Source organism: Mustelus asterias, chromosome 25 (assembly GCF_964213995.1).
Source record: "Mustelus asterias chromosome 25, sMusAst1.hap1.1, whole genome shotgun sequence".
Lineage (NCBI taxonomy): Eukaryota > Metazoa > Chordata > Chondrichthyes > Carcharhiniformes > Triakidae > Mustelus > Mustelus asterias.
The window spans coordinates 19,454,728-19,477,516 of record NC_135825.1 but is presented as its reverse complement, the minus strand read 5'-3'; the positions used below and the strand labels follow the sequence as shown (position 1 = coordinate 19,477,516).

The 22,789-nt window shown below is 43.2% G+C and overlaps 1 protein-coding gene across 2 annotated transcripts in view; it reads left to right on the top strand.

The window, feature by feature from the left end:
- Positions 1-22,789, top strand: part of eif2d (eukaryotic translation initiation factor 2D) — a 42,383-nt gene that overhangs the window by 8,752 nt on the left and 10,842 nt on the right. For both annotated transcript variants that reach the window (XM_078242207.1, XM_078242208.1), the window contains 7 exons: positions 4,078-4,168; positions 4,627-4,734; positions 11,113-11,516; positions 12,873-12,990; positions 14,557-14,602; positions 20,527-20,630; positions 22,159-22,311. In XM_078242207.1, the coding sequence (XP_078098333.1) occupies positions 4,078-4,168; positions 4,627-4,734; positions 11,113-11,516; positions 12,873-12,990; positions 14,557-14,602; positions 20,527-20,630; positions 22,159-22,311 (1,024 nt within the window). The remainder of the gene's footprint in view (positions 1-4,077; positions 4,169-4,626; positions 4,735-11,112; positions 11,517-12,872; positions 12,991-14,556; positions 14,603-20,526; positions 20,631-22,158; positions 22,312-22,789) is intronic.

Sequence of the window (22,789 nt, the reverse complement as noted above, 5' to 3'; positions counted from 1 at the left end):
ATTGTTGGTAAACTTGAGACCATCCAAAACTGCAGCCCGTGCCCTTACTTTCACCAAGTCCCGTTCACCCCCATGTTCACTAACCTACATTAGCTACCAGTTAAAGTGTTGATCTTAAAATTCTCTTTGTTTTCAAATCCCTCCCACCTTCTCCATCTCTGTAATCAACTTCAACCCCAAAAAGCTCCAAGATATTGACATTCATCTAATTCTTGCCTTTGAGCATCCCTGGTTTTATTGTGTCACAATTGCTAGCCAGGCCTTCAGCTAACTATTCCCTAAGCTCTAGAACTCCTCCCTAAATCTCTGACTCTCTACTTTGCTTTCTTCCTTTAAGACATTTTTTAAAACCAACCTGTATGAACAAGCTTATAAACACATGCCCTAATATTGTCTTGTGTGTCTTATCGCTCCTCTCAGGATCCTGCACCAGGAACATCTGAACTAAATCAGCCACCTTCCTGACAATGTTATTGGATTACCAAGAAAATATAGTTTTTATACTGTACTTGTTTTGAATACTAAGAAAAGATGCTTTTAATAATAGAGTACTTGCTGTTTAATACTAAGAAAATATGGTTTTTATAATTGAGTAGTTGCTGTTTAATCCTTTGCCATCAACCTAAAGGAAAATCAACCAGGGCGTATAATGGGGACCTGATCCAATGTCACCAGTTTTATGCCTCTACATTGACTATTCCAAAGCACTCCTGACCTGCCTCCCACATTCTATCTTCTGTAAACTTGAGGTCACCTGAAACCCTGCTGCCCATGTCCTAACTTGGATCAAACCCAATTCACCTATCACTCCTGTGCTCACTCTCCAATGTCGGCCTCTGGGTAAACAAATCCCTGATTTTAACATTTTTATCCTTGCTATCCATGGCCTCATACTCTCTGTCTCTGTAATCTCCTCGAGTCCTACAACCCTTTGAGATATCTGTACTCCTCTAATTCTGGCCTCTTGAGCATCCCGAATTTTAATTGCTGCACCATGATGGTTGTACTTTTAGCTCAGTAAGAAGTCTCACAACACCAGGTTAAAGTCCAACAGGTTTATTTGGTAGCAAATACCATAAGCTTTCGGAGCACTGCTCCTTCGTCAAATGGAGTGGAAATCTGCTCTCAAACAGTGCACAGAGACACAAAATCAAGTTGCAGAATACTGATTAGAATGCGAATCCTACAGCCAGCCAGCTCTTAAATGTACAGACAATGTGGGTGGAGGGAACATTAAACACAGGTTAAAGAGATGTGTATTGTCTCCAGACAGAACAGCTAGTGAAATTCTGCAAGTCCAGGAGGCAAGCTGTGGGGGTTACTGATAATGTGACATAAATCCAACATCCCGGTTTAGGCCGTCCTCATGTGTGCGGAACTTGGCTATCAGTTTCTGCTCAGCGACTCTGCGCTGTCGTGTGTTGTGAAGGCCGCCTTGGAGAACGCTTACCTGAAGATCCAAGGCTGAATGCCCGTGACTGCTGAAGTGCTCCCCCACAGGAAGAGAACAGTCTTGCCTGGTGATTGTCGAGCGGTGTTCATTCATCCGTTGTCGTAGCGTCTGCATGGTTTCCCCAATGTACCATGCCTCGGGACATCCTTTCCTGCAGCGTATCAGGTAGACAACGTTGGCCGAGTTGCAAGAGTAGGTACCGTGTACCTGGTAGATGGTGTTCTCACATGAGATGATGGCATCCGTGTCGATGATCAGGCACGTCTTGCAGAGGTTGCTGTGGCAGGGTTGTGTGGTGTCGTGGTCACTGTTCTCCTGAAGGCTGGGTAGTTTGCTGCGGACAATGGTCTGTTTGAGGTTGCGTGGTTGTTTGAAGGCAAGAAGTGGGGATGGCCTTGGCGAGATGTTCGTCTTCATCAATGACATGTTGAAGGCTCCGGAGGAGATGCTGTAGCTTCTCCGCTCCGGGGAAGTACTGGACGACGAAGAGTACTCTGTCCACCGTGTCCCGTGTTTGTCTTCTGAGGAGGTTGGTGCGGTTTTTCGCTGTGGCGCGTCGGAACTGTTGATCGATGAGTCGAGCACCATATCCTGTTCTTATGAGGGCATCTTTCAGCGTCTGGAGGTGTCTGTTGCGATCCTCCTCATCTGAGCAGATCCTGTGTATTCGGAGGGCCTGTCTGTACTTTTAGCTGCCAAAGCTGTAAGCTCTGGATTTCCCCCCTGAAACTTCTCTTTCCTCCTCTTAAGACTGCCCTTAAAATTCACCTTTTTGGCCAAGCCAGTGCCTTAGTATCGATTTATGTGACAATTTCAGATTAGGTTTATAATGTTCCTCTGAAGTGCTTTGGGGCATTTTAGTCCTCGGGCTAGTAAATACAAGTTGTTGTTTTTCTTGATGGGCAGTTGTCAGGTAGCAGGAGAATCCAGTTCAGCTTCTTGTGGGGAAAAGGCAGACATTGTAATTTCGAACTTTCAAACAAATATTCAAACGTAAGGGAGAGAATTCAAGACATCCACTTTATAAACATCCTGGCACATCACTAAATTACTGTGAACTTTGCTTCTGAGATTAATGACGTCATCTGAACCCCTCTATTAAATTGTACTATGGGGATTCAATCCAAGAAATTATTTTAATTTTAGCTTTGTGTCTTTTTATTTTGTGTTCTGGTTACGCATTTGATTTTAACCCAGGCTTTCGCTGCCGTGTTTTAGTTTTTGGCAAAGGTTGCTCCTGCCGGTAGGATCTTCTGGTCCTGCCGATGGCAATACCATGCTGTGGGTTCCCCCGCTGCAGAGGGTGGAAACAATCAAACTGCCCTGTTGACAATGGCGGGACAGAAAGATCCCGCTGCTGGCCCAGGGCAGGCTGTCTCCACCGCCACAAAACAGAGGTGCAGAAAACCCCACCCAGTAGCTTTTTTGTCATGTTCTTTTTTCCAGGATTTATCTTTTTAGGAATTATGTTTTGTAAATTGTTATTTCTCACACAAGGCCACATGTTGAGAAACTATTAGATGAATGGCAATTAAGACATGATTCATCTGTTCCAATTTCCAAAGTTGTGACTACTGGACAGTGTTGTAGTCATAAGCGCAGGAGGCAAATGTCAAGAATGATGGGAGTAAAACAATATGCTTGCTCCTGTTCCATTTTATCAAGTCTATCATATAACTATCTTGAATTTCCCTAACTCATTTGAGTGTACTGCCTTCCCCAATAGATATTTGTACGGGAAGTCAGTTAGCTCAGTTGGCTGGATAGCAGGTTAATGATGCAGAGCGACCCCAACTACAATTCACGTACCAGCTGAAGTTAATCATAAAGGCTCCCCCCCCCCCCCCCCCCCCCCCCCCACTTCTCAACCTTGCCCCTCGCCTGAGGTGTGGTGATCCTCGAGTTTAAATCACCACCAGTGGCCATTTGGGACTATGGCGACTTTACCTTTTACATATTTGTATAAAGCTTTCTTTTCCTAGGATCTTAAATTACATTTTCTGGGATCTAGAATTTTAAATCTAGTGTTGACAAATCATACTTAATTTTACAACCTCAAATTGTACTGTTTGGGCTGAGAAACTAATATCCTGGATTTATCTTGCCAATGTCGTTTAAAACTTTATATGAAATTAGTTAGGTTGCCCCAGACTTCATTCACTCGATGATCAAGGTTAGGCTTCTCTAGCCTCTGAGTTTGTTCCCCTTTGTACGTGGTCATCCTTGATGTTGTTCACTCCTCCAGTTCCTAAACTCCCTTTTGAAGTGTGTTAACCAGCAATGCACACAGCCAAATTCTGACCGGTGTGTTACAGAAGTCAGCATAATCTCAAGAGACTTGCACTGCAGTGCAATAGTTTAGTATCATTTGCCTGTAGTCTCGCTTTAGTTAATCTTTATAAAAATAGTGCTACTTTATGTCTTATAATAATTAAATATCAACCTACATGGCTGAATCATTGATATTCATTACTCTATTGCTCACAAAATTAAAAGTTTCTACATTTGATTAAAATATGAATAATTTGTAGATTTAATACAGAAATTGTTTTCTAATGGATATCTGCTGCTTTAACATTTGGATTCACTGCATGCAGTAAATCTGGATTATTTTACTGTTACAGATCTTATGTTGCCTGGAGTGGTTGTGCCACCTTCTGGTCTTCCTGAGGTACGGCAGGGAGATCTTTGTGCCGTTAACCTTGTTGGAAACAGGTACAGTACTCCCATTACTACATTTAGATGTCTAATTTTTATCCCTTTTGTAAAGTTTGTTTGCAAGTAACCTTTTTTTTAGACTGTACTGGCAGCCAATTTGTGCTATGCATCCCACAGAAAATCATTGAAAGTTAAAGCGTGAAGCTCAGAGGTGACCATTTAGCCTGTTGTTGGCCTTGTATTCTTTGTCTTGTATTCTTTGTCTGGTATTCTTGCTGTTCTATTGAAAGCTGCTGGTTGATGTATGTATTGCAGACAAATGGAATGAAGGTCACCTCTTTCTAATGCCGTGAGTCCACAAAACAAATCCAGCAATGCAACTACTTTAAAAAAAAAAGAGACACGCTAATTTTTACCAGCAACCTGAGAGGGGAGGAAGATCCACGTGACCCTATTTAAATTTAAAATAAAAATGGCATTGCTTTATTTTACGCCTTTTGTTCAATATATTGCAGAGCTCCAGTGGCGGTAGGCTTGGCTGCTATACCAACAAAAGAGATGCTTGCAGCTGATATGAAAGGAAAGGGTGTCATCACCTTCCATACATATTTGGATCAGTTATGGTAAGAATGGGGAGTACCTCAATTCAATTTGTAACTTTTATGTGGTCATAAACAGATTGGTTTAAAAATGGCAATTGTATTTTTAGCATTTTAACTGTTAGTATCAGTTATTGAATCTTTGCTGTCAAAGCTTTTCATCTTGCACTCATCAGGACAGTGCATAAGAATATCAATAGTAATGGGAACTGTTATAATCCAGGTCAGAAACTCCAAGAATTTTTAAGAAGTCATCCTAGATCATAAGTTTTGCACTTTGAAGTTTGGCACCGATAAGCGTAAGATGTATCTCTCCAGATATGATTCAAATTATCCACAAGGGAGCTTTACAAAACAAACTTTATTCAAGGATACAGTTAACACATAAAAAATTAGCAATAACTTTTACCAATTTCAAACAAGAAAGGAACAACCATGATATTGTATAAACCTTAACAGTTAAGGATACTGTTCCAGCTCAACATTCTTACCAACATTTATGCTCATGTGATGTTGGATCTTGTATCTCGGCAAAACCTGCTGTGAATTAGTTCTTTGGATGGAGAATTGAAACTCTGACTTCCCCGTCCTGTAGCTCCCGGCACACCTCGAGGTAGAGATAGAGCCACTGCTTGCCTCCACCAACAGCAAAATTTTCACTCCAGAAAGGCAAGAAAGACTGCTTTCAACTCGCCAGCAGAATTTCCAATACCAGGGAGAGAGACAAAAAGAGAGACTTTGCAGTTTGGAGTCCATCACCTTCTAACTAGCCAGCGGCCAAAACTGAAAGTAAAGAACTCTTGTGAGAGAAAAAACTGTCCAACCTGACCTGTCAATTATCCCACCCAATAATTCATAAGGTCGTAAACTCCAGGAGAGTGCATTAGGCCCAGTTTAAAAATAAACAAAAAGCCTATTATATGATTCTAACACCAATAAAAGACATACAGCTCAGTGCCTGCTTACAACTCCGAGATCATGCTTCAAATACATCTCTTAAAGGCACAGTAGCGTCACAGAACAATAATTTATACTACATGAGAAGAGAGTGCTGATTGGTTGGCAAGTGGGCTCTGATTGGTGGAGGCATTGCCATAGAAAATACACCAGGGAACAGTTAACTGTCAAGCTTTTGTGCAAATTCAAACCAGACAGGTCCGCTGTGATTGGTCAAGGCATTACCATGGCGAACTAACCAGGAATGGTTGTTCCCCCAAACTTTTGTTTAGTTGAAAAAGGTGCAGTGCTTCTTTTGTCTGCAAGGGCCCTGTGTGTGAATATATGTAGCTTCTAGCATGCATAAGTGAGTCACACTGCGAGCACAACTGATCATCTTAAATTGGTTTTCAATGTAATTCGGTAAATGTTGTCCAATCACAGAATCATATGTAATGTTGGACAATATGGCCGGGATTTTACCATCGCATTGCGCTCATTTTACGAGCGCTGGATTTCCGGCGCAGTCAGCCTCCTGCCGGAAATGGGCGAGAGGTAGGTTAATGTATTTAAATTTATTTAAGGAAGCATTTACATATCAGAGCTCAATCATCCAGACCCACCCCCCTTTATGACCTCGCCGGGAAAGGTTCTCACCGGCGAGGAATAGACACACTCCCCATTATCGGGGAGCAGTTGACTTGGCCTCACCGGTGGAACCGGAGGCCAGTAAGGCCCCCTGGGGAGGCCGAGGGCAAGGGGGTATGCTCCTTGGGCAATGCCAGACTGACAGTGCCACCCTGGCACCTGGGCAATGCCCACCAGGCAGTAGTGGGGGTGGTGCAAATGGGAAGGGGCAAGTGGGGGCGGGGCTAATGGGGGAGGGGGCCCGCTGCCACTCTGCAGCGATCGGTGGGGGGAGAGAGGGCCCGCTGCCACTCTGCAACGATTGGTGGAGGGAGGGCAGCGGTCCGTGATTGTTGGGGGAGGAGGAGTCCGCGCACGGTCTGGGTGGTTGGGGGGGGGGTTCGGCAGGGGCTGTATCTCGGGCCGCAGGCTGGTGCGATTGCAGGGCGGAGCTGTTTCAGGCTGCCTGTACTAGCAGGGCCAGACAGCTCTCTCTTTGTCTGCCAGACCCCTGCTACTGCTAATGAGCATCAGAGGCCTGCACATGCTCACTGCCTCCCTCTGTAGGCTTTCAGGCACGTTAAGTCCCACCCACAGTCTCGCTCAGAAATTTGCAGCCAGAGTGCGTATGGGGGGAGGCCTAAAAACAGGCCCAAAAGACGGATCTGAAACTCTCCCAATTTCAAGTCCACCCAGCAATTAGACCATAAATGGTAAAATACCACCCTGTATTTTGGGCTTTGTGAGCATGGGCTGTTTGGCAGTCAGTTACTTTGCCTGGTGTGAATAGCTAAAGGGATGTGCTGTACGCTTGTTAAACAAAGGACAGGGCCCTGTCCTTTGAAGGTAAAAGATATCCCTGCATTGTTCCTTTATCAAATAAACAAAAGCTTGGGGGACAGCTATTCCCTTATTCATTTCCCATGGCAATGCCTTGATCAATCAGAATTAAAGTAAAGTTTATTTATTAGTCACAAGTAGGCTTACATTAACACTGCAATGAAGTTACTGTGAAAATCCCCTCGTCACCACACTCCGGTGCCTGTTTGGGTACACTGAGGGAGAATTTAGCATGGCCAATACCTAACCAGCACATCTTTTGGACTATGGGAGGAAACCAGAGCACCCGGAGGAAACTCACGCAGACACAGGGAGAACGTGCGGATTCCACACAGACAGTGACCCAAGCCAGGAATCGAACCCGGGTCCCTGGCGCTGTGATGCAGTAGTGCTAACCACTGTGCTCTGACCTGCATGATTTGAATTTGAAGAAAAAATTGGCAGTTAACTGTTTCCTGGTGCATTCTCCATAGCAATGCCTCTACCAATGCCCACTTGCCAAAGAATCAGCACTCTCTTCTTGCGGTATAAATTGTTGTTCCCTTCGGTATTGGCTTTCCTGCCAACTGTCCCAATGAATGCAAGATGAAAAGCTTTGACAGCATGTCTGTCTTTTTCAGCAATACTCCAGTTCTGTATGACCAAATGGCTTATGTAACTTAGGCTGATTTACCATCCATTACATTCCATTGCATACTTCAGTTATACACTTTTAGAGACCTGCAAAACATTTCCAGTACAATTAGTATCTTTATTGTAACGGTACTCCTTTAAATTTCCATCTCATTCCATTCTCTTTCTCATGTCATACCCATTCCATTCCTTTCATCTTCTCATATTATCCCTATCCCATTCCTCATTCCATATCTCCTATGCATCCCCCCTCCCTCCACACTCTAGGCCCACTAAATGTACCTACCAGCTGACGCATCCCTTAAAACAGTCTGGACAGGCAAAAATTGTGTATTATTATTATTGCTAGGTAGTATTGGTATAATAGCATGATGTGCCACAAGTGGCCATATCTGCTAAACCTTTTAACTCGTGGCTTTATGAAAGATTAAAATGAAGTTATAAAATCTCTTGGACACTGAGGTTGCACTAACCCATAACACGTGATACACTTAGGACACAATTTGTCTCCTTTCACTTGACAGAATTAATAGCTGACAAGCAGATTATAGTGTGAGTGGCACAATAATTTAAAAAAATCATCTTCACTTAGCTTCTCCAATCTTTCTGTTTGTCCGAATCTTAAAAATAGAACACATTTGTTCAATTTTCTGGGGTTGATTCATTTGCTGCTTGCTATTGAATTCAAGGGTAAATAAGTGATCTTTGTATCCACCTATTTGAAGCGCACTGCTGCTTTTCACACATGTTAAGAGTTATCTACTTTAACTACCATCCAAATGTCTTTTAGTTTTCAGTCTGATGGAGGGTATTGCCGCATGTTTTGGGACATTTATACCTCATAGGGTGTTAAGAATGGGTTATGTTTTGAGGGTTGTATCTTAAAATAAAGTGAATTCATACAGGCTTGATAAGGAAGGCTACTGGCCCTCCCGCTAATTAAACAATTGTTTTATCACGATTGTGCCCATGCTAAGTCTTTTTATCTTTCCTAATTTTTTATTGCCAATTTTTGAACATAGGTGTTCTTGGCCTTCTAATCTTTTATTGGCTTTCCTATAGCTGTTACATTTGTCCTAACTTACAATTATCATCTGTGTGGTAATTTTAAAAATATGTATACAATTTACAAAAGGAAATTGTAATCTGGAACTTCCTGTCCTGTAGATGTGGAGTCATTTGAGAATTTGAAGACTGATTAGAAAATTGTTTCACTGAGTAGGGTTATCAAGAGATATGGAAAGAAAGCCGATAAGTGGAATTGAGGTAAAGATCAGATTGAATTGCAAAGCAGGGTGAATAGCTTACTGTGTTTGTGTGTGCTACACAGCAGAGCTGTGGGCAGAGACAAATGTCTGTTGTGAAAGGTAAGCTGAAATAGGGGACAGGAGTCAAAGAGGACATGAACAACGAGAGGATGAAAGAGTGCTGCATAGGCAAACAAGTGAGAAAACAAAATAGCAACAAGTGAAAGAAAGGAAATGAAAGTAATGAACAATATAATGTTCAGGAATGATCTAGGTGTGAGTGGAGAATAAAGATAGAAAACGGAAAGACTTGCAGTTTTATAGAACCTTTCACAACCACCAGATGTCTCAAATGCTTTATAACCAATGAAATCATAGAAATCATAGAAACCCTACAGTACAGAAAGAGGCCATTCGGCCCATCGAGTCTGCACCAACCACAATCCCACCCAGGCCACATCCCTACATTTTCTACCTATTAATCCCTCTAACCTATGCATCTCAGGACACTAAGGGGCAATTTTAGCATGGCCAATCAACCTAACCCGCACATCTTTGGACTGTGGGAGGAAACCGGAGCACCCGGAGGAAACCCACGCAGACACGAGGAGAATGTGCAAACTCCACACAGACAGTGACCCAAGCCGGGAATCGAACCCAGGTCCCTGGAGCTGTGAAGCAGCAGTGCTAACCACTGTGCTACCGTGCCGCCCAAAAGTACTCCGAGGTGTAGTCATTGTTGTAATGTAGGAACGTGGCAACCAATTTATGCACAGCAGACTTCTACAAATGGCAATAATGACCAGAGGAAGTGTTTTAGTGATGTTGAAGGATAAATATTGGCCAGAGCACTCTTTTTTGAAATAGTGTCAAGAGATCTTTTGCATCCACCCTGGTGCATCCACTCGCACCTAGATCATTCCTGCCTAGTTCATTACTTTCAGTTCCTTCCTTTCACTTGTTGCTATTTTATTTTCTCACTTGTTTGCCTATGCAGCACTCTTTCATCCTCTCGTTGTTCATGTCCTCTTTGACTCCTGTCCCCTATTTCAGCTTACCTTTCACAACAGACATTTGTCTCTGCCCACAGCTCTGCTGTGTAGCACACACAAACACAGTAAGTTATTCACCCTGCTTTGCAATTCAATCTGATCTTCACCTCAATTCCACTTATCGGCTTTCTTTCCATATCTCTTGATACCCCTACTCAGGAGTGGCTGCAGTTTAACATCTCATTTGAAAGAACAGTGCCGCACTCCCTCCATGCTGCACTGTATAGTCAGCCTTTACTTTTGTGATTTTTAATCGGGAGAGAAACTTGCTTCCTTTTGGGGCGGCACAGTGGTTAGCACTGCTGCCTCACAACTCCAGGGAACCAGGTTCAATTCTGGCCTTGGGTCACTGTCTTGTGGAGTTTGCACGTTCTCCCTGTGTCTGCGTGGGTTCCTCCGGGTGCTCCGGTTTCCTCCCACAGTCCTAAGATGTGCGGGTTAGGTTGATTGGCCATGGTAAATCACCCCTTAGTGTTAGGGGGACTAGCAGAGTAAACTCGTGGGTTTATGGGCACAGGCCTGGAATTGTTGTTGGCACTATAGGGCTTTTATGATTCTATGAAAACAGTGTACCCTCAACTTGACACAAGTAACACTGAGTGATTCCATTTAGATTAGTGCCTGTTCTTTACTCCAATACAAAACTCCACTCTATTTTCTTTCTTTCTAATGGGATCATCAATTTAGGTTCTTCCAAATTCGACCGTTTCCTTTTTTCCCACTAATTGCCCTATCTGTATTACTGTCCAATTGTATGAACGTGAATCTAGTATAAGATCCATGTTCAAACAATTGGTGAATTATTACTGTTAACTGGATTGATTGGGTGAGGTAGTTAAAGGAAATAGTGTATTCTCCTGTTGCCAACTGCACCCCAAGCCCACTTCCCCTTTCAACCCTTGGAGAGGGAAAGAGGATCAAAGCATAAGTCCATGTATTTTATTTATTTCCCTTTGATGTAACATGGCAGCTGGTTCAAGGTTCTTTTAACTGGAAGGTGCAGCTTCAAAGAGGAAGAGAGAGGAAATGTTTTTCATTAATCAATTAAACCTTTTATTCTTTTTAAGGGCATTTGGAGAAAAGACTAACCCACCTGTGATTCCTCACACGTACTGTGACCCTGGGGAGAATGGATATCAGGTTGAGGAAGAGGAGGAAGAGGAGGAGGAGGAGGACGGGGAAAAAGAAAGAGGAGAAGAGAAGGAGGAAGAAGTGATGATGAATGCAGATGATATTGAGAATGTGACTGCAGTGCTGGACAGTACAGAGAATGATACACCAGACATGGACAGTCTTTGTTTGAATGTGGAAACTGAGTCAGAACACGTATCCTCAGCAACAGGTCAAACGAATGACAACGAAGCTCATGGCTCAGAGAGTGTTGATCTAAAAGAAATGACAAAAGACAGTGAAAATCACCAGGATACAGAGAATGACCGGGACACTACAGAAATGAATGGGACTGTACAGGGTATGAAGGAACTTTCTTCTTTTTTCACATCTACACGAAACCATGATGGGGAATTGTCCCTGCCTTTAAGTAGATCGCTGTGTATACGTTGCATTTCTTGCAAATCAGTTAAAAATCCTGGAATCTCACACAACCATACATTCATTCTTTCACTGGATATTTTGAGAAATGCCCAGTAATTATAAGCAATGAAAACAGTCCAGCAGTAGGAAATTAATGTTTTCTAAAAAAGCAAAACCATTTATAAACCAATAGAGTGAACTCTGAGGCCAAATTTTCTTTTCTTTTACAATTGTTGCATTTGATTTTAAATCAGTCAATAGATCCTCTCTTGAGGATCAGCATGGCACGGTGGCATAGTGGTTAGCATTGCTGCCTCACAGCGCCAGGGACCTGGGTTTGATTCCAGGCTTGGGTCACTGTCTGTGCGGAGCTTGCACGTTCTCCCTGTGTCTGCGTGCGTTTCCTCCAGATGCTCTGGTTTCCTCCCACAGTTCGAAAGACGTGCTGGTTAGGTGCATTGGCCATGCTGAATTCTCCCTCATTGTACCCAAACCGGCGCTGGAGTGTGGTGACTAGGGGATTTTCACAGTAACTTCATTGCAGTGTGAATGTAAGCCTACTTGTGACTAATAAATAAACTTAAATAAACTTTTTTAAAACTTTGCATTTTTGCCTGGTGATGAAAGCTACACAGTTCATCATTTTCAAAGAAATCCTTTTGTTTCATAAAAATACAAAATTCTGCAGCAATCAGGATTTAGTTTTGCATCCTAATCTTTCCAAATGTTTTTTATTATGGAAAGAAGGATGTATTTTACAAACTGCGGTCTACTTACAATTTAGTCACCACCTAATGCAAAAAAGGCTGACTAACCCAACAATTCGAATTAAACAGGTAACGCAGCAAATTAGGAATTGAAAATAAAAGATTGAATTATCAAGAAGCTTAACTTAAGCAATGAGTAGACTATACAGCAATGCTTAACTCTATAAGAAGTTTTGTTGCAAAACGTGAGTAAACTTGAAGGTTTGAAAAAGAATATCAGTGTTAAAAAGTTAAAATAAATAAATGGACAGAATAATATGTTTTTCGAAATAAAATCTTAAGATCTTCTAATAATGGAAGGGTTTGTAGCCAGTAGCAAAAGCTAAATGCCTTCGGTAGTAACATAGTCACATTAAACACTGGGCCCATTGTCATTTTGTGCATTCAGTTTAATTCCTCTCTCAGAATCTTGGCAGCCGGTGGCACTTGCTGTTAACTGACCTGTCAAGTCAGTTTAGTAGCAGACAGCTAGATCCTGTAGTGGACGGAGCAAAAATAGCTTTATTCTCCCCTTCCTATTTCTACAGAGCAGATGGATGAGCTCCTTCTACAGTGTTTCCTTCATGCATTGAAATTTAAGGTGAAGAAAGCAGACCTGCCACTGCTTACAAGCACCTTTCTCAAAGTCCATGTATATCCATGTTGGTAAGTGCAATAGTATTCAATCTTGATTGTAATAAGATGTTCATTCATTGCGGGAGCTTAGTTGGTACTCCACATTTGGGCGGCACGGTAGCACAGTGGTTAGCACTGTTGCTTCACCGCTCCAGGAACCCGGGTTCGATTCCTGGCTTGGGTCACTGTCTGTGTGGAGTTTGCGCATTCTCCTCGTGTCTGCGTGGGTTTCCTCCGGGTGCTCCGGTTTCCTCCCACAGTCCAAAGATGTGCGGGTTAGGTCGATTGGCCATGCTAAAATTGCCCCTTAGTGTCCTGAGATGTGTAGGTTAGAGGGATTAACGGGTAAAATATGTAGGGATATGGGGGTAGGGCCTGGGTGAGATTGTGGTCGGTGCAGACTCGATGGGCCGAATGGCCTCCTTCTGCACTGTAGGGTTTCTATGATTTTTATGATTTGCGGGTTAGTGAAGGACTCAAATTGGCTCTTGCTTTATGATTAGTCAAGTTTTCTACAACAGGCTGCACTTTATTTAGAAATTGAGCCAACGGATCAAAGAAAAAATGAAAGGACAAGAGATCTTGCATCTTATTGCTATCTTCCTGGATATTCCTACTTTTGTTCATAGACTGGAAAGAGAAGAAGCCCAGCTCAGAATTAGACTTTCATATTCTGGAACTATTTTTTTGAGAAACGAATAAGATTGCCTTTATTTTACAATTGATTACATTGGAACAGACCTCCCCCCCCCCCCCTTTAACATTAAAAATTAATATCGGAGCCTCTTGTTCCATGCCAAGACTATGTGCCCACTTAAAAAGTTGAGTGGAGACAAGAATGGTTATTCTGAATTTAGCTTGTGGAAGTATCAAAACATGCGTGCATGGTACAGAATAGTTTTTCCCTCAGCCACTGAATAAGAGACAATGACTAGTTTGGTCTATCTCAGACTGAACTTGCAACCTTTCCAAATTTCATGGTCATAATGAAAATGCGTTTGTCAAATTTACCTTCATCTGTTTACGAGCCAGCAATTTAATGTAATTTGTTTTGTTGAGTAATTTGTTCTGAGCTGGATAATTACTTCATTTGTGCATCACATGTCGCTGTGATGAAACTGCTAGACGACTCTTCTCACTTTCCCAATGAAAGATACTAAAGAGAAATTTGCTTGTGTCACACCACTTTGAAAAGCACAGCCGGAGATTTGTGTCAATTCACTAGGGCAGGCAGCCATACAATAATAGCAATGAAGCATGCCAAGTGAGCCATGTAGGTAGCAGCCTGCGGCACTGCCTGGCCCCAGGGGATCAACTTATGTCTGCTAACTGCACCACACAAAAGATTTTCTCCACAAAACTTTGTCAAAAAATTTTTCTTGTTTAGAAAGAAATGGCCTGCCTGACCCCAGGGGACCGACTTATGTCTGCTAACTGCACCATACAAAAGATTTTCTCCACCACGCTTTGTCAAAAAAAAATTCTTGTTTATAAAGAAATGGTTCTCCTCGGTTTATGAGAACCCCATTTTCTCATAAATCCAAAAATTTATGCTGAATTATTTTAATTTTCTTATGCTGTTTTCTTCTTGCATAGCCCTGAAGGCCGACAACTAGACATCAAAAAATCAAGTTATAAGAAGGTAAGGATAGAACATAGAACAGTACAGCACAGAACAGGCCCTTCGGCCCACGATGTTGTGCCGACCTTCATCTGAAACCAAGATCAAGCTATCCCACTCCCTACCATCCTGGTGTGCTCCATGTGCCTATCCAATAACCGCTTAAATGTTCCTAAAGTGTCTGACTCCACTATCACTGCAGGCAGTCCATTCCACACCCCAACCACTCTCTGCGTGAAGAACCTACCTCTGATATCCTTCCTATATCTCCCACCATGAACCCTATAGTTATGCCCCCTCGTAATAGCTCCATCCACCCGAGGAAATAGTCTTTGAACGTTCACTCGATCTATCCCCTTCATCATTTTATAAACCTCTATTAAGTCTCCCCTCAATCTCCTCCGCTCCAGAGAGAACAGCCCCAGCTCCCTCAACCTTTCCTCATAAGACCGACACTCCAAACCAGGCAGCATCCTGGTAAATCTCCTCTGCACTCTTTCCAGCGCTTCCACATCCTTCTTATAGTGAGGTGACCAGAACTGCACGCAATATTCCAAATGCGGTCTCACCAAGGTCCTGTACAGTTGCAGCATAACCCCACGGCTCTTAAACTCCAACCCCCTGTTAATAAAAGCTAACACACTATATGCCTTCTTCACAGCTCTATCCACTTGAGTGGCAACCTTTAGAGATCTGTGGATATGGACCCCAAGATCTCTCTGTTCCTCCACAGTCTTCAGAACCCTACCTTTGACCCTGTAATCCACATTTAAATTAGTCCTACCAAAATGAATCACCTCACATTTATCAGGGTTAAACTCCATTTGCCATTTTTCAGCCCAGCTTTGCATCCTATCTATGTCTCTTTGCAGCCTACAACAGCCCTCCACCTCATCCACTACTCCACCAATCTTGGTGTCATCAGCAAATTTACTGATCCATCCTTCAGCCCCCTCCTCTAAGTCATTAATAAAAATCACAAAGAGCAGAGGACCAAGCACCGATCCCTGCGGCACTCCGCTAGCAACCTGCCTCCAGTCCGAAAATTTTCCATCCACCACCACCCTCTGTCTTCGATCAGACAGCCAGTTACCTATCCAATCGGCCAACTTTCCCTCTATCCCACACCTCCTTACTTTCATCATAAGCCGACCATGGGGGACCTTATCAAACGCCTTACTAAAATCCATGTATATGACATCAACCGCCCTACCTTCATCAACACACCTAGTTACCTCCTCAAAAAATTCTATCAAATTTGTGAGGCACGATTTGCCCTTCACAAATCCGTGCTGACTATCCCGGATTAATCCGCATCTTTCTAAATGGTCGTAAATCCCATCCCTAAGGACCTTTTCCATCAATTTACCAACCACCGAAGTCAGACTAACCGGTCTATAATTACCAGGGTCATTTCTATTCCCTTTCTTAAACAGAGGAACAACATTTGCCACTCTCCAGTCCTCTGGCACCATCCCCGTGGACAGCGAGGACCCAAAGATCAAAGCCAAAGGCTCTGCAATCTGATCCCTCGCCTCCCAAAGAATCCTAGGATACATTTCATCAGGCCCAGGGGACTTATCGACCTTCAGTTTATTCAAAACTGCCAATACATCCTCCCTCCGAACATCTATTTCCTCCAGCCTATTAGCCTGTAACACCTTCTCTTCCTGAAAAACATGGCCCCTCTCCTTGGTGAACATTGAAGAAAAGTATTCATTCATCACCTCGCCTATCTCTACTGATTCCATACACAAGTTCCCACCACTGTCCTTGACCGGCCCTAACCTCACCCTGGTCATTCTTTTATTCCTCATAAGAGTAAAAAGCCTTGGGGTTTTCCTTGATCCGACCCGCCAAGGACTTCTCATGTCCCCTCCTAGCTCTCCTCAGCCCCTTTTTCAGCTCGTTCCTTGCTAACTTGTAACCCTCAATCGAGCCATCTGAACCTTGTTTCCTCATCCCTACATAAGCTTCCCTCTTCCTTTTCACAAGACATTCCACCTCTTTTGTGAACCACGGTTCCCTCACTCGGCCATTTCCTCCCTGCCTGACAGGGACATACCTATCAAGGACACCCAGTATTTGTTCCTTGAAAAAGTTCCACTTTTCATCAGTGCCTTTCCCTGACAGTTTCTGTTCCCATCTTATGCCCCCTAATTCTTGCCTAATCGCATCATAATTACCTCTCCCCCAATTGTAAGCCTTGCCCTGCCGTCCGGCCCTATCCCTCTCCATTGCAATAACAAAAGACACCGAATTGTGGTCACTATCTCCAAAGTTCTCTCCCACAACCAAATCTAACACTTGGCCCGGTTCATTTCCCAGTACCAAATCCAATGTGGCCTCACCCCTTGTCGGCCTATCCACATATTGTGTCAGGAAACCCTCCTGCACACACTGCACAAAAAGTGCCCCATCCAAACTATTTGACCTACAAAGGTTCCAATCAATATTTGGAAAGTTAAAGTCCCCCATGACAACTACCCTGTGACCCCCACACGTATCCATAATCTGCTTAGCAATTTCTTCCTCCACATCTCTATTACTATTTGGGGGCCTATAGTAAACTCCTGGCAACGTGACCGCTCCTTTCCTGTTTCTAACTGCAGCCCATATTACCTCAGTGTGCATATCCCCCTCAAAGTGCTTTTCCGCAGCCGTTAAACTATCCTTGATTAACAATGCTACTCCTCCACCTCTTTTACCAGCTTCCCTACACTTACTGAAACATCTATACCCCGGAACGTCCAACAACCATTCCTGTCCTTGTTCTACCCATGTCTCCGTAATGGCCACAACATCGTAGTCCCAAGTAGCAATCCACGCCCCAAGTTCATCCACCTTGTTCCGGATGCTCCTTGCATTGAAGTAGACACACTTCAACCCATCTTCCTGTCTACCGGTACCCACCCTTGACCTTGATACCTTCCCCAATATCTCACCACCCTCAACACTGACTTCCGGACTACAACTCCTTTTCCCACTCCCCTGACAAATTAGTTTAAATCCCCCTGAAGAGCCGTAGCAAATTTCCCTCCCAGGATATTGGTGCCCCTCTGGTTCAGGTGCACCCCGTCCTGTTTGTAGAGGTCCCACCTTCCCCAGAACGTGTTCCAATTATCCACATATCTGAAACCCTCCCTCCTGCACCATCCCTGCAACCACATGTTTAAGTGCACTCTCTCCCTGTTCCTCAACTCGCTATCACGTGGCACCGGTAGCGTACCAGAGATGACCACATGTTTTGTCTTTGCTCTCAGCTTCCAGCCCAGCTCCCGAAATTCCTGTTTTAAATCCCCGTCCCTTCTCTTACCTATGTCGTTGGTACCAATGTGTACCACGACTTGTGACTGTTCCCCCTCCCCCTTAAGAATCCGGAAAACACGGTCCGAGACATCACGGACCCTGGCATCCGGTAGGCAACAAACCATCCTCGAGTCTCTTTTGCTGCCACAGAACCTCCTATCTATCCCTCTAACTAACGAGTCCCCAATAACTATTGCCCTCCCGCTCTCTTCCTTACCCTCCTGAGCCAAAGGGACGGACTCAGTGCCGGAGATCCTCTCACTGCGGCTCACCACTGGTATGTCGTCCCCCTCAACCGTATCCAAAGCGGAATACTTATTGCTAAGGGGAACGACCACAGGGGATCCCTGCACCGACTGCTTCTTCCCAGCCCCTCTCACCGTCACCCATCTATTTTCATTCCGCGGAGTAACTGTATCCCTGAAGCTTCTGTCTATGGCCATCTCTGCATCCCTAATGATCCTAAGTTCCTCCAACTCCAGCTCCAGTTCCCTTACATGGTTTTGGAGGAGCTGCAGATGGATGCACTTCTCACAGGTATAATCAGCAGGGACACTGACGTCGTCCCTCACCTCGAACATAGTGCAAGAGGAACATTGCACTGCCTTCACACCCATCCCCTCTAGATACCTTGCCAGTACCAGGTAGAAACAGCAAAAAATGAATTAACTCACCCAAGCCCTGTGAGCCAAAGCCCTACAGCTTTCACTCTGCCTCCTGCTCACTCTGCTGCCCGCTAACGACGCTGCCCGCTCAAAAGTGCGGCCTACTTTTAAACCCTCCAAAAACCTTCCCAGACTCCTGCTGGGCCCACTTCCTGTTTTAAAAAAAACCTCCGATTTTTTACACAAATTTAACTTAAAATAAATAAATAAATGTAGTGAACAAACCAACTGCCTTCTCCTCAGCCTGGTCCTGTGCATAGAAGTGTTTCATGCAACAGCTAAACATAGGAAAAATTACAAAACCTTTGTAGAATCAATGACACCACGTTGATCCATTGTGCCTATGCCGGTGGTATATGTTTATTTGGAGATAAATGCTCTCAGTGCATTCCCCTGAATTTTCCTATATTCTTCAATGGTTCTTTTTGAGTACTTATCAACTTTTCTTTTAAACGGTATGATCTCTTCCTCAACCGATATTTATGCTCCATATTCTAATAACAGTCTCAATGGCGGCATGGAAGTACAGTGGTTTGCACTGCTGCCTCACAGCGCCAGGGACCTGGGTTCGATTCCCAGCTTGAGTCACTGTCTGTGTGGAGTTTGCACGTTCTCAATGTGTCTGCGTGGGTTCCTCCAGGTGCTCCGGTTTCCTCCCACAATCCGAAAGACGTGCTGGTTAGTTGCATTGGCCATGCTAAATTCTCCCTCAGTGTACCCAAACAGGAGCCGGAGTGTGGCGTCTGGGGGATTTTCACAGTAACTTCATTGCAATGTTAATGTAAGCCTACTTGTGACACTACTAAATAAACTTTAAACTTTGGAATGTATTTTGACTTCTCCTTCATTCTTTTAGCTCTGAATTTACCCCCTTTGCTGACCATTGAAAACATTCCTTCACTATTTACCTTCTCAAAAGTTTCAATAATTTTGAAAACCTCCTTTTACCCTTCTCTGTTCCAGTGCACAAAAACTAAATTTTCAAGCCTTTCTTCATAAACCCAATTCCAGGTTTTATACCATTGACTCTTTTCTGTAGCCTTTTCCTGTTTTTTAGAAAAGAATGTCCTGAACTGTACTCTAATCTCTGAAGTTACAAATGTCTTGTGAAAATTCAGTATCACTTCCTTACTTTTGTATATTTTCCTCTTGTACATAAAGCCCAGATTCCCATTTGGCCTTTTAAATCACCTTTCTTTTGTGTTGTGTTACAGTGACAAAATAATTATTGTGATCTGTGTGACTGTTGCGTTTGTTCTCATTCTTGTGTAATCCAGTCACCCAAACTGGTTGGTCTTTTTGAAATTCAGTTTTAAAGTTGACCTCAAATTTTCTGCAGTTAGATCATAGTTGGTGGTAAGAGTACCTGTTCTGGGTGATCTTGGATCTTGTGAAGTGACGTATATTTGGCAGCAGTTGTGCTACAATTTCATGTTGCTGGAAAGCTTAAACTTCGTAATGGTGGGAAACATTCGATATAATTACCTGGATTGCAAGATCATAGAATCCCTACAGTGCAGCAGGAGGCCATTCGACCCCTCAAACCTTTACTGACAATAATCCCACCCAAGCCCTTTCCCCATAACCCCATGTGTTTACCCTGCTAGTCCCCCTGACACTAAAGGGAAATTTAACTTGGCCAGTTAACCTAACCCCCACATCTTTGGAGTGTGGGAGGAAACCAGAGCACCCGGAGGAAACCTACGCAGGCATGGAGAGAATGTGCAAACTCCGCACAGTCACCTGAGGCTGGAATTGAACCTGGGTCCCTGGCGCTGTGAGGCAGCAGTGCCGCCCTCTCCTCTGAAGCATTGGCTCCTTAACAAGAATCCTGAATATCACCATCGGTCTTCTCAATGAGAATCCAGTGATTTAGGGCAGAGATTGAGTTGAATGCTCTGCATTTCTAATGCTATCAATTATTTGGTTTGTATGAGTTTTTAAAACTATCTGTTTAAATCTTGTCCTCAGCTCTCCAAGTTTCTTCAGACCATGCAGCAACGGCAGATAGTGCAGGTGAGGGAACTGTCGAAAGGAGTCGAAAGCATTGCTGTTGTGAATTGGAAGCATGCAGAGTACGTATGCAAAACAAAACCACTCCTCATCAATCAGTTGCCCATGTAACACTGTACCAGTAAGAGAGTATGTTAAGTTTGAGATCTTTCTGGTTTGTGAATTTTGATTATAGCACTTGTGTAGTTTGTGGAGCAAGTATCGTGCAAACTCTGCCTTTACTTCGCTGCTCTGATGAGAGAAAAATTGGGTTGTGATGAAAACGCTTCTTGTTTTTCTCACTGTTTATCAGCTGATAGTAACTTAATGCCCTTTGAAACTTTCTTAGGTGCTGGGATCTTAGATATAATCTGTTTCTTTGCTGTCATAACATGAATCAGAAAATGCAAAGTGTGACAACAAGCTGATTTTCAGTGACAAATAACTGGCACATGTTGCCACACAAATTGTAGCTTGTGTCTATTCAAAAAATATATAACTGAGATTTTGGAAAGGGGAGGTGGGTCTGGGTAAGTTGCTCTGTTGGAGAGTCAGTGCAGACTTGATGGGCTGAATGGCCTCCTCCTGCACTGTAGGGATTCTATGGTTTAATCTGATTTTATACGAAGAGATTATTTTGCAGAACATGAGTTATTCATGAAGAAATGTAGAAAAATATATTATATATCCAAATATAGTTTGTAGAAGAAAACTGTTTATTTTTCTCGCCCTCTTCTTCACATCCATCCTTTCCCTGTCTGGATCTTTTGGCATCATTACAAATCGAAAATTTATAGATTTACTGTCACTCCCAATGTTATTGAAAAAAAATGTGCATTTTGAAAAAAATAATAAGCAGGAGTAGGCATTATGTATAATGGCTATTAGTAAAAAATAAAATAATAGATCAGTTTGCCAAATTAAAAAGAGCTAATTCTATTGGGGATTATCACAAAGACTTTCTTGCTTTCCTTCTTGGATGAGATTAAATTTCTTCTAAATCTCACGTAACTGCCATAAGGAACGACTGAAGCAGGCAACATTGACACATTAAGGGGAGACTAGATGCATACATGAGAGAGAAAGGAATCAAGCCATCTGGGGGCAGAGTAGGCTGAAGTAGCAATTCGAGAAGGGGGAAACATGTGTGGTGGAGACATCAACATGGCTCAGTTGGACCAAATCACTTCTTGTGTGCTATTGATCCTAGCAAGAAGTCTCACAACACCAGGTTAAAGTCTAACGGGTTTATTTGGTAGCACAAGCCACTAGCTTTCGGAGCGCTGCTCCTTCATCAGGTAAGTGGGAGTTCTGTTCACAAACAGGGCATATAAAGACACAAACTCAATTTACAAAATAATGATTGGAATGCGAGTCTTTACAGGTAATCAATTTGGTTCTCTAAAACCACAACCGAATCTTCATTAACAAACTCCATTGGCAATTCTAGTCATGCACATTGAAATTGAAGAAGTGACATGCTTATAAAAGGGTGAGTTCCATCTTGCCAGGAACCTTTCCCACCAGGGGAGAAAGGAACACTGACTCATTAGAATAACTGTTAAATGGAGTTGCCTTCATGCCATTTAGAATTGCACTTTCTGCTTGCAGCATCCGGGCCTTCAAAGTTCCTGAAACAGCTTCTGACGAAGACCTGGTGAAGATGGATAGTGTGAGAGAGACACCCTGCCAACCACTTGAGATCAAGTCCTTTTACATTGTTTCCAGTAAATTAATTCCCCTGTTTGAGCACGCAGGACTCAAGTAGGTATTGTTAAACTTGTCTGCCTGAAATGTCTGTTACAGTCTATCTCTATTTGTGTGAGCAACCCAGTTTTTTAACAATGGGAATTATTTTATGGCCACATGCACACTATTATATAGTGAGGAGTGAATAATGTGAATGACAAAGCTGTGAATTTGTAAGTCTGGGTGGATCCTGGAGTGGTGCCCAATACACCTAGAAAGTTTGGAAAAATGTTAATGATCTTGATGTCCAGCAGAAGTGTGGCCACATATTACCGTGGCTGATTCACACTAGCTTACAGGATACTGCTAAGATTCATTATGACCCCGTAAGATCTGAAATGTTAACAGCCAGATCTGCTGAAAATTTGTAGCATTTTCTGTTTTTACATAAGATGTCTCTTGAAATAGGAGAAGCCACAACTCTACCTTTCAGAGCCCAGTCCTTCGGAATTATTACACATGACTGCCAGGATAAGGGGTCATGAGTACAAGC